We start from the raw sequence: 12,710 nt of genomic DNA on the forward strand, positions 1-12,710 counted from the left end.
AGTCACATACAAGGAAACTTCATTCAATAAACTATCTTTATACTGCTGCCAAAAGCAGCATGTATTCAATAATAGAAAACAACTATAAAGCTGTTTAAATGTAGCCAGCACTGATTACAACTATAAAACACATGACCCATCATATGATGAGAACCTACCACAGGATAGGTTAGTGCAGCCCACTTGAATAAGACATACAGTAGTGCCCACTGCACACAGTCCCCCTCAGTGCTGACTTTTTCAAGTCATGATGGGCTACTACACTGAATATATTTAATTTTCCTCTTCACTCCCACAGCTGAGTTGTGCCTTTCTATCCCATTTCCAATGATTCCTGTTTCTTCAGCAGCCTTAAATGTCTAACAAACATCATAAAATGGGGCCCCAAACAGTTCACCCAGAATCCCTCGTCATCCACCCCTCTCAGCCTGGCGTGTACGATTAGTGTGGCCCTGTCCTGCATGAGACAGAACCAGAAAAGGTTGCCGTGCACCTCGTCTGCATATACATTTTTGGAAGATCCCGGGACTCGTGACAAGAACACTTGGTTCCAGTCCTAAGTGGGGGCTAATTAGCACACGGCTCTTTTGTAAGGGGGTATCTGGAGTATACACACATAGTGAGCAGTGCTCAGTGGTGGGGTCACCATGGCTTGAAACACTGTTGACTCCACTGAGGCCCAGCCCAATGAATTATATAGTAAATCATGAGCCTTTTGGCTTTGGACCAATATCACGTGGCTGGAGAGATACCATGGTATCAGTCCAGGTGGTTTCCTGCTGTGATTGGAAAGGAAGATCCCCTTCTTCCTGACCTTTGAATAGCTATATGTAGTAGAGAGTGGAGACATGTCCTTGCACTGCAGGCAAGTCCCACTATGAGAGATCTCGGCTACACACTTATTTATGGAGATGGGGGATTTTCCCCCTAGCTTGTGCCTGTTGGTTAGAAGCAAGTGACACTTGGGGGAATCCAAACCGCAAGACCTCCAGGCTTGGGCCTGCATGTAGGATGCATGCCATGGCTTTGGAAGTACCTGAAGTCCCATGCTGAAAAGTCTGGGAAAGAGGATACTTGCCAGTGGTAAAGCCATGTGGATTTGAACGACTGAGTTCTGTTCAGCTGATAGGATTTGGAACTGATTTGGCTAATTTGACCTGGACCATGAAATTAAAAAAATACAGTTTGTACTATATATAAGTAATTATAAAAAAATGTGTCTAAAAGTGTGTTTATGGAGTCCCTGTGCTAAAATACAGCAGTTGCATAAAGGAACAATGCCTCAATTCTGGATGAACTAAGTCTATGGGCACTTGTAGCAATTTGCCTACGTGCAAATTTTGCCCCTCTCTTCCATGTGTTCAGGGAGAGCAGGGTCTGACAGTAAAGGGGGGGCAGAGAGGGCAAGGGGGCTACTTGACTACCTAGATTTGTTTTTCCTGATATAGCAGTGAGAGGGGGACAAATTCAAGGCAAATCTCCAAACATTAGATTCTGCACCTGGAAAATTTTAACAAATATATACATTTTCCATATATAGAATTTAATTATTGGGAGGTTGGTCTTGTATTTGAGTAAATTTGGTAGGTAGAGCCAGGTCTTCCCAGCCTCTTGGAAAGTGAGAGGAAATCAGTGTGGGTACGAGCACTGTGCTGTAAAACAACAACTTGCTGGAGGGTGGTAAAGAGAATGTACAATGGCTCTGGGGAATATGTCTGCTTCAATTCTAGACTGTTTTTGTTTTGTGAATGCCACGCTGAATTATAACCTCTGTGGTATGTAACCTTTAGCATGGGTATGAGGACATGGAACAGGACTGCATTAAAGAGTTTCTATGGAGCTGTGATTCTCTCGTGCTTTTTAAGGTCAAATGTGTATATGTGTGTGTATGTATGACAGAAAGACAGGGAGACCTTTGCTCAGCCTGTTCCTTTCTTTACTGCCTTATGGTTCCTGATTAAGCTAACAAAAAAATCAGAGTTCACTCAGCTGGGTGGACTTTGTGGGGGATAGTGTCTAAGCATGTAAGGTCTGGGTTTCAGTGTTTAGGCAGATGAACTTACAGCGTGATCCTGGAGAGTGTGCCTGTAGGACCCAGAGGTAGAAACAGTGACAAGTCATTACCTAGCCCTCCATGTGGGATTAGGCAAAGGACTAGACACAACAGACTGGTGCCCATCCAGAGAGTGGGACTGAGACCAGGTTTTGATCGACAGAACAGTTGATTAAGAGGAGACATGATAGCAGTCTTCAAATATCTGAAGAGCCGACATAATGATGAGGGAGAACACCTTTCCTCTGCTGCTACAGAGAGCAGGACACAGATCAATGGCTTGAAGTTGCAGCAATGTAGGTTTAGATTAGATACCAAGAAAAACTTCTTCACTGCTAGAACAGTGAGGCAGTGGTATAGACTGCCTAGGGAAGTTATGGACTCTCCATCATTGGAGATTTTCAAGAAGAGTTTGGACAAGATTTGGTCAGGGATGATCTTGGAGTAGCTCTGCCTGGAATGCTCTGTAAAGAGCAGCAGTTAGAAGCCCAGAAGCCATGCAGACATCCATAACTTGGAGCTAAAGAGAAGACCTGTACAGCCTAAAGCTGGTGGATATGTGAGAGGTCCATACTCAGTAGTGAGGGAATGAAGCAGATCTTTGCAACTGGCTCTGTTTTATGAAAGAAGATTAAAGTAGCTGGAAGAAGTTTATGGAAGGAATACAGAAAGAGGAGTTCTGCCTGTCTAGTAAGAGGGTGCGATGTGTAGATTTATGTTTGCTGTCCCCATATTGCAAAGCAGGATGGGAGGTGTTCAGTAATCCCATGCTTTTGGGTTTACTGGTTGCATTTGGGGCCAGGAAGGAATATTTTCCCCCTCCCATTGCTACAAGTGTCTTTTTTTTTTAACCTGCTTAAGAAGCACAGATGTTGGCTGCAGCCAAGGCTGGGGATTTTAACTGGGGTGTGCCAATGCTCCTGCTGGGACTAAAACCACCACTCAGGGTCAGACCAATTGCTACCAATTGCATTTGGGATCAGGAAGGAATTTTACCCCCTGATCAGACTAGTATGTGAGCAGTTTTGTCTTCCTGTGCAGCGCAGGCCATGCCCCTCTTCCTTGGATATCTTTAGAGCATATTAACAATCCTTGCAGCAGCAGAACAATAACTACTGTTGCCCCCCGGCTTTACATGTGGCAAGTTAGGATGCCTTGCCTTGTGGCTGTGAGACAGGATTGATTTGTGTAGTCTTAGCAATACGTTAGACAAGGATTTGTAATGGAATGGTTTAGAAAGGAGGTTGGACTTGATGACTTCCAGAGGTCTCTTCCAGCCCTACTTTTCTATGACTCCATGATAGCAGGCAAATAGCAGGGTGAGATGATGAAGGAAAAAGCCTGGGTGGTTTTGGCCCAAGTAAAGACAAGGGAAGAACAGAGCCATTTGTTTCAGCAGCCTCAGCACCATCTCATTGCCAACTTCCTGCTTAAACCCAGACAGGAGTGTGGTACTATTTATATCACCACCTGCTAGACCTCTCCTCTGCCATGCACACTCTGGTGATACACACCATCTCCCTGGAGTAAGCTTCTTGGGACAGGGCCCCTGTCGGTCAAATGTCAGGGCAGTGCTATGCAGACACAGGCTACCTATAGAATATCTCTATAGTATGCAAGAAGGTACGTGATGCGGGAGTCCGGCTGGCTGCTGGAACTTGGTGGCTCTGTCATCATCTTCTACTGCTGTGCTGTTGCCCACCACTCGTCATTGCTTCCTTTCTGCCTCAGTCTACCTCCATTTTTTTCTCTCCCTCAGTCTCTCAATGTTTGCTCTCTAAAATCTTTCCCCGTCTCTAGATATTTCCAGCCCAGTTTTTGGAAGCCATCCAAGCTGTCAGCCCCTAGACTGGAATAAAGTATGATATTCCTCTAAGCTGCAGTCTGGGGCTGGCACTTCAGCTGCTGCAATCAAGTCAGCGAGAAGTGTTTGCCTTCAACAGCTGGAGAGACAAGGCCCAGACATAAGGCAAGCTAGGAAAAGATCTGAAGAAGGGCAGACCCTGCCATTTATGTACTAGGGAGGGCTCTGGACAAGCTGTTTTTTTCATGGTGCATTATTAAATCTCTCCCCATATGGCATGGCTAGGAAGGGAGGCTACAGTCTATGGCTAATATTCCTGGCCACATCTTTCCAATTGGCATTAAAACAACATAGTCCTGGCTTAGGCTCCCAGATCATAGCATCCTCAACAGCCTCCTTCAGTGGCCTGAGATGAATCCCAAAGGCAAAAGTTCCCTATTCTAGTTCTACTGCTAACTGACTTGCCAAGCAGCACTCAAAGCCAATAGAAACCCCATGGGCCTAGCCATTTGCCCCCAGCATTCTGCAGTCACCAACATGACCTGAGTACAGCCCCTCGATGTGGCTTCAAATAAGCCCATGAGCACAGCCCAATGTTCACTGTAGCCTATTGTCACATAAGCATGGGGGAACATCAGTGGATTTAGGCATGTTGGCAAACACAGCTAAAGCCATTCACTGTAGCCAGTTCGAAAACAATCCTCATCAACAGTACAGACTCAGTGCTCCCACTGACTTCTCCTAGGTAAGGAGTACCCCAGCTTGTTGCTTCTCCTGCAAAGGAGGAAAGCAAGAGCCCTATACTATATGACACTGCCTTACACTCACACCTCTGGCTGAACCATACGTCATTTTTCCATGTGCATGTTAACGGTCCACAGAGGCTGATTTCTGGGCCTTGGTGGAGTATAGCTTGCAAGGGGGAAGGCATGGGCTGTTGTGGACAAGCCTCTCTGTCTTCTCCAAATGGGTGCTGATGTTTAAGACCAGGCTTCTAGCCCGATCTTGACTTCTAACCTTCCTGTTAGGAGCCCCCTATTGCAAATTGCATTTGGGAAGGGTTTAGACCAATTGCAGCACACCTCTCTAAGGCACATGTATGTATATTGCAGCTGCACCCACAGATCCCAATCAAGCCAGAGCCCATTCTGGGTTTAAGCAGGTGGGTTTAAGCGGGTGCCATAACAACACATTCAAAGGCAAGGCTTCTGGCTCAAATTATTCACAATGTGCCATGCCCTACCCATGTCCCCTTCACCCTGACCACCAATCATTTTTCAGGGTACAGACATTTTTCAGCACAGGAAGAGTATCCATGTATTGCTATGCCAGAGCTGTCTGACAAGTCCACAAGGCTCACATCAACCAAGTTACAGGAGAGAGTAACAAGAGCACACATCAAAGGCCAAAGGAATTAAAGACAGACTCACAAGCAGTTTCCTTCGGTGTTTCCTCAAGTCACTGGGCTGGTTGCAAGAGAAAAAATGAAAGAGACACAAAAAGGGATGCCGTTAACTATGGATTTCCCTCTGAACAGAGCAGTGACAGTGAGGTGCTGGCTGCAGACACTGGGTATGGCTGACCGGTCCACATACAGCCCACACATCCACACTGAGACAGGCCAGCATGCTCACAGGTGAGAACGTCCCCTCTGCAGAACTGTCACTAGGGCTGGGCCAAGCAACACAGGAAAATGGGAACAAACATGCTATGCTTTCAGCATGTGCTCTGCTGCCATGCACATACCCTGTGCCTGGTTACATATACCAGCCTCACCCTTGTATACATGCCTATCAGTCCATGCACCTACTCCCACAGCTCCCATATGTACAGCCCCCTGCCCTGTTACTCACATGCTCACCATCTACAGACACTCTCCATGTACCCATCAACCCACACATTCACCACCCTGATACATATGGACATTATCCTATTTAACAGGCTCACATACCCTAAAACCCCCAACATCCAGATATGCCTTCCCTCATACACACCCAAGTCTCCACATGTCCACTACCGCATAGACACACATACCATCTTCTCATATACATACTTCTCCACAAGCCACCCTCCTATACCTATATTCTTGCTTTCTCCTACCATTAACCCATGTGCACAGGATGGGCAGAATCCTATTTTACTTTATGTGACCAAATGGCAGTTACTCAGTGATGCATGCACAGTTTATGATCCTATTCCATGTGCACTGTGGATGCATAGTGGTCCACATGGCTATTCAGCATTGGCAGTAGGCTGAGATGGCCAGGCAGGTACATCTTTCTGCATGTGTATTCATGTCATGAACCTAATTCACAAAATTATATCCAGCAAGAACCCAGGGCCAATGGGTGTTAAACAGTAGAGGAGGAGAATCCTGTGCTGAGAAGTTAGAGATTGAGACCCCCCCAGATGAGGGGAGCCTAGTATCTGGGTCTCCTCCTTCCTGGGTGAGTGCCCTAAGCCACTCAGCTGCTGGAGGTTAAAATACAGGAGAACCCTCCTCCTCTTCTTTGCTGGGCCATACAGTTGACCAGCCTGGAGAGAGTTTATACTGCATGCCCAATAATTGTATGGATGCTTCTATGTCCACACTGCACATGAACTAGGACTGCAAACTGTGCATAAGGGCCAGTAATAACAGTTCTGTGACTAGATAATTACCATGTGGATGTAAAATGAACAGGATTCTGTTCTTAGTTGCACAGGCACCCTCAGATGGTTATGTTTTAATCAAAGGACCACTTAAGCGTAGCAGCCTGTTGGCTCCCATCACTCCAGCTGCCTTTGTCTCATCAGCCTGAATGACTAGGTGCCCATGTACAGCTTGAAGTGACTTTCTGTATAAGTTTGGAACAAGACTCAAACTTGTGCCTCTGGAGTCTCAGCAAGGTGACTTAACTAATACTGGCAGTGCACTCTGCCTTTCCACAGGAGGACAGGACAGCAGAGGGCTACACTGACTGGGGGGAACACAACAGTCCACGAAATTCTAGCGAACAACATTCAGAACTGCAATCTCAGTGTGGTCTCCACAGACTCAGATCTCAGGGACCTCAGAGCTCAGTTAAGACACAACCTGCTGTATCTAAGAGGAGCACCAGGCCCAGTCATGAGGTTACTAAATGAGGAGCATAAATGGTCATTAACAGGCCCGTATATTTCATTGGCTTCAGTTCACCCTGTTGCATCCTGCGTGACTCACCAGTGTCATTATCCCCATGCGGTCGAGGTCCTGAGCGGCGCTGCGAGAGGAGAGCTTTGGGGTGGAGCGCCCACTGACAGATGGGGAGGAGCTGGCCAGGGACAGAGCAGTCAGAGAGGTGGGGATAGAGGCCCTTTTACGCAGCTGCGTCAGATTCAAGCCTTCCATGCTGCCACTGGTAACGCGGGTCTCCAGCTCCTCGGCACGCAGCTCCGTAGATTCCTTCTCCTCCTGAATCATCCTGAGTAATCACAAATGGAGACTCAAGCAAGGTTCCAGTCCTGTTTCCCCACTGATAGTGTGGACACCATTTCTGGGCACTCCCCCACCCCACCTCATGTCTCTACTGTTTCTAGACTGGATTCCAGAAGTCACGGGTCTTTAGGCCTCACGTCCTGGGACCTTGGGGCTCCAACTCCATCTGAGGACATATGTAGTGGCATGGGGGCCCCTTCTTTCATTTTGGAACAGCAGGGCCTCAGAAGTAACAGGGAGGGCAGAAAAGGGCCATCTCAATACAGGGCAGAGTTCAGGTTGTTCGAAAGCGTCAGCTGTGTCTTTCTGTACCTCAGCACGGCTGGGTTCCTATTACCCTGAACCACAACTGTTTGTTCCTGGGTTTGGGACATTGTTTGGGCCAATTACAATATCTCTGTAATGTTGGTGACGTGAACTCATACCCAGAACTCCATCTCAGTGTAGCTCTACTAAGGGCTTTTTTGGTTTTATCTTCTATATAACAATTTTATACGTAAACATCAGCAGTGCCAAGCATCCTGAGCACAGGGGCCAGCTAAGCTGGCTTTACAGTCAGAGCAGGGCAAAGTCACCATCTGTATAAATCAATCCCCCTTCCCTGCTACCTCAGTCAAGTCTATTCTTCACCTGATCTCCTCATTTATGGCATCCAGCTGCTCCTGTAGCATCATAGCCAGGGTCTGGGCATCAGAGTGCCCACTGGGGGACAGCACATCCATGGAACTGAACAACGTCTCTCGGTCATCCTCATCCACGTCGGAGATTTCCGGGTCACTGTCGAAAGTGTGAGACACGGTGGCCAGGACGCCGCTTGGCTGAGCCTGCTCCCAGTCCTGGGAGACAACAAACCCCACAGAGGTCAGTCACATAGGCCCAACCTTCCCCCAACCAGCACAGACTAGGGCTCCCACAAAACGCAGCAGACATCTGGCAGTGTGTTGGCCTGCACGCCTGGTTCTCATGTGATGCTCCTTCTGTGTTAAGAGATTCCAGTACACAAAGGTGTTGCCCATAAGGCCAGAGCCTGATATTTTTGTGGTGAAGACTGTGTGTGCGCCTTGAGACAAATTAGACAGATACATTGCTTGGCCAAGGAAAGCCCTGTAGGAGCTTCTTTTCTGTCCTAACAAGGACGCCAGAGAGGCAGAACAGTTCATAGGTAAGGGTGCTAGCCAAGCACCTAAGTTCAAGTCCCTGCTCTGCCACAGATTCCTTACATGGATCTTGGGAAGCCTCTTTGCACCTTAGCTTCCTATCTGTAAAATGGAGATGCCCTACTAAACAGAAGGATAGTGTAGATTAGCAAATTGAAGACTGTGATGGAGACCAGACCTTAGATAGGTGACCTCAGAATATCATCTTTTGTTATTAACTCATTGTGTAGCTACAGGACCCCAGGATGCTTCCATTCTTCCCGGCGGAGTTTCTCCAAGGCCATCACTGTAGGTGACTGCACTGAATTTGCAGGGCAGCCCAGCATAGACTAGTTAGAGGAGTTCAAAAGACAAACCTCTTGGACTATGACATCCCCCACACTGACAGATAGCTGCTGCAGAACAGCACAAGTCGAGAGTTGTCTATACAGTGGTAGCAGTGGCACAAGTCCCAGGAGCACTGCTGATGCATGGAACTCCCGTTTTTCTAGTTGGACATGCCCTGGACCAGGGGTGGGCAAAATACAGCCCGTGGGCCATAGCCAGCCCACCAACTGATTGTATCCATCCTGCTAGCTGCTGTTGGGAGCCTAAGGAGGGAGGGCTGCACTCCACCCTGCTCCACTGCAGTTTCGGCCTGGCCAGGCCACACAGCACACAGACTCCTCCATCCTCCCCACCACATCCATCTCCCCCAGCTTAGCTTCCTGTTGGCACTGCAGCTGCTCAGTCCTGGCATGATAGCTGCCAGCAGCTAGGCCCTCATGGGATGGGGCGTGATGAAGCACACTGAGCAGCCATCCCGCCTGCCCGCTGTGATGAGCTGCTGATACCATGGCACCATCAGGAGGTGAGTTTGTGCCAGTCACAACGCATCAGCAGCAGCCCATTGCAGCGGGCAGGGGGGATGACTACTCTGCACGCTGCATTGCACCCTGTCCCATGCGGGCTTGGCTGCCGGCACCTGCAGTACCAGCATTGCACAGCACCAACAGGAAGCCAGGAGCGGGGGAGAAAGGAATGCAGGGGTGGAGGAGTCTGTGCATTGCATGGCTCAGCTCAGGCCCAGCTGCAGCAGAGTACAGTGGAGCAGGGCATAGACCTCCCTCCTTAGGTTCCCAGTGGCAGCCGGTGGATCAGATAGGATCAACTGGCATCTCCCTCCCTCCCTCCCCCCCACTACTCAACAGCTCACCAAAACTCATTAAATGGCCCTCCAGCCCAAATAATTGCCTACCGCTGCCCTGGACAGTGGCTGATGGGACTCTTGTTACCCCATTATAACCCACTGGCAGAGACTCTCTGGGTCCCCTAGTGAACTTCAGGGTGAGCTAGAATACCACGTCTCTCTGGGGGAATTAGCACTGTACACAATGATGTTCATGTTGCCTATAAGTCAGAGAGGGGTCTGCATCAAAAGAGCTGTTTATGCACCATGAGTGCTACCAAAGGGCACCCACCTAGTCTTCTTGTATCAAATATTTTTGATACAGCAGGTCCATGAAAGAGGTTTCCCTCCCAAAGCCAGGCCTGGAGGACAAGTGTTTCCAAACTGACAAATATCATGTTCCCTAAAGCTGAACCTCAGCAGAAGGAACAGTCCCTATGACTCACCCCTGAAGACAGGTCCCAGGGGGGAAAGCCCCCCGAATGTTTCCCTAAACCAGACTCTGGACAGAGGGGCCAGCCTTGTCCACCAGAATTAGGCCCTATCACAATGGGCTCCCACACTCTACCCTGAGCCAGGCCCCAGGGAGAAGGGCCACCACACCTCCCTCCCCAAAGTTAGGGTCCAGAAGAAGGGAACTCCCCACATACCTCCCAAAGCCAGGCCTTGGAAGAAGTCCCCTTTTGCCCTGCAGAGATAGACTTTATCAATCTAGCTCCCAGAAGGAAGGGCCTCCAAGCCACCCAGGAAACAAGGCCTTGGAGACCCTTCTCCAGACAGCACCCACTATTCACCTAAAGCCACGAGTGCAGCTTGGCTTCTCAGCCAGCCTACCCACTGGCTTGTCTCCCTGTACCTTTCTCCTTAGCCCCAGACCCCATGGCATGTGTCTGTGGTGTGGTCTAACTCGACTGTAAAACCACTCCAGCCTCAGTTTAAGCCCACAGAGTAAGTGCTGTGCTGGCCACCGTCCAGTCGCGTCCCACACAATAACAACCTCTTTGCTTTGGAAGGGGGCTAGGGTGGGAGCCCTGCAGCTGTCACTGCCTAATGACAGCGCAAAGCCCCCCTCATTTGAAAGGCCAAAGGCAGCTGTCACAGCTGTTTTGGTTACAAAAGACTTGTAACACACTCTACACTGAGGGTGTAACCAGAGCCTGCACACGAGGCTGGTGCTGCGCTCCGAACTACTGCCGGGAGATTAGTCGTGATCTGCGTCCAGGGTGGGATGGACACTGGGCTTTTTACCTTGGGGGGTTCATCCCGCAGAGCTGAAAATCGGCCCTTCTGTGCCCGGTGCAGTCCAGTGGCAGTACCAAAGGGCTCAGCAGGGGCATGAACCACAGTGCTCAGTGGATATCTCAGGTCCGTGGCACTTCCCATGTGGGATCTATGAGAAACAGAGAGATAAGCCACCATATGAAAGGATGATGTTACAATAAATAGCACAAGGCATCTGGGGGGTGCCAGCTTGTGCCCAGGTTGGTAACTCAACTCAGAGGCGGAGTCTGTGAGCTTTGTCTCTAGTCTGGGGAAACCAGACAGGGCTCCAGCAAGGCCGAACTGATCTCAGCTGGCAGCCCTGCTCCATGTTCTGGAGGACAGTAAAACCTCCACCTTGCTGCTTACAGAAGCCAGGGAAAATTCCTCCCTGCTCCAAACTCTGGAGATATGATTCCCCCCACCCCCAGTGGGCATGAGCTAAAACCTGTGGTTAGCCAGCCAACCCAACCCATATCTGGGATATACCTTGTAATATTTCAGGTGTCCTGGCACCCTATGGGGGCAGGTTCAGCTCAAGGATACTGACAGTCCTGGCTAAAGACTCCAAACTGCCCCAAGAGATAAACACCTTGCTGTGTATTTAGCCAATTCCTGGAGGGCCACCTGTTTTTTCTTTCTAGCTCCTGTCATCCTCCTCAAAATACCAAGGAACCACATGAACCTCCCACCACATTTTCTTCATTTGATTCTTTAGCCTCCCCCTGCTTGTGAAGATCTGGCCTTAGAACTGGTTGGGAAATGACCTGACCTCAACCCACAGTAGAAACGCTAACAAAGCCAAAACAATTTCATGTTTATTAAAAACTTTTAACATTTCTGAGATTTTGATTGAAACGCTGAAAAATTCCAGTTTCAAATGAATTTGTCTTCAGGATTCAAAAAAAACATCTTTCGGGGAACTTAATGTCAAGAAAAGTTGTGGGCGGAAACTTCTCGATTTCTCCATGGTAGCTCAGCCCTGGGTATCTCTGGCAGGTGAATTATATGTAAGCAAATACAGATTGAGATGTGATCCCATAGCAGCTTTGCCTCATGACAGATATCTTTATTTCCCTGGCCTTGTGTGAAACAGCCCTTGTCATACAGTCAAGAAGTTGGTTGGCTTTCTCTGTTACAAAAGGATAATGCATTCCCACTTCCACACTGCTTCTAACCTGAGTCTGTATGTGGGGCCAAATTTACAAAGACATACAGATGCCTAAATACGTGGCAATCTGGCTGCACCAATGCAACAGAAGCACAGATGCATGATTCCAATTATGAGACAACCCTGCATATAAGTCAGCCATACATTTTACAGGTACACTTTAGGGTAAAAAGCTTTTCTCCCAAATATAAGTCAATAACTACAAATAAAGTCCTTGAACTACTGTTGCCCTTAAACCATCCCACTGGAGAATCACCAAACCATTAAAAGAGCCCAAAGACTCACTGAAAAAAATGTCTGACTTAGTATTTTTATTGCATGCATAAAAATATTGCAACTACAAAAGTCAAAATTGTTATGGGCCCAATTACAGGTCAACCCTAAGTGTAAGTCAGGTGCAATTTTTCTGGTCCTTTTGGAGGAACAAAAAGTCAATTTATATTTAGAAGAATACAGTGGGTTAGGTGCTTAACTACCATTATTTCTCCTTGAATCTTTAGACCCACCGTAGACCTGCTAGAGCAGGGGCGGGTAATTATTTTGGGTGGAGGGCTGCTTGCTAAGTTTTGGCAAGCTGTCGAGGGCCGCATTTCCCTTTCTGGATCAGAAAAGCAGGAACGGCCCCAAGGTCCCAGGCCAG

The 12,710-nt window shown here is 48.3% G+C and overlaps 1 protein-coding gene across 4 annotated transcripts in view; it reads right to left on the reverse strand.

The window, feature by feature from the left end:
• The window catches only part of PPFIA4 (PTPRF interacting protein alpha 4), a 99,349-nt gene that overhangs the window by 33,745 nt on the left and 52,894 nt on the right, over positions 1–12,710 (reverse strand). For all 4 annotated transcript variants that reach the window (XM_025211161.1, XM_014522737.2, XM_014522738.2 and 1 more), the window contains 4 exons: positions 10,888–11,029; positions 7,945–8,150; positions 7,060–7,300; positions 5,288–5,323 (listed from right to left, as the gene is read on the reverse strand). In XM_025211161.1, coding sequence (XP_025066946.1) covers positions 5,288–5,323; positions 7,060–7,300; positions 7,945–8,150; positions 10,888–11,029 — 625 coding nt within the window. The remainder of the gene's footprint in view (positions 1–5,287; positions 5,324–7,059; positions 7,301–7,944; positions 8,151–10,887; positions 11,030–12,710) is intronic.

The sequence above is a fragment of the Alligator sinensis genome, unplaced genomic scaffold, assembly GCF_000455745.1.
Source record: "Alligator sinensis unplaced genomic scaffold, ASM45574v1 scaffold766_1, whole genome shotgun sequence".
NCBI lineage: Eukaryota > Metazoa > Chordata > Crocodylia > Alligatoridae > Alligator > Alligator sinensis.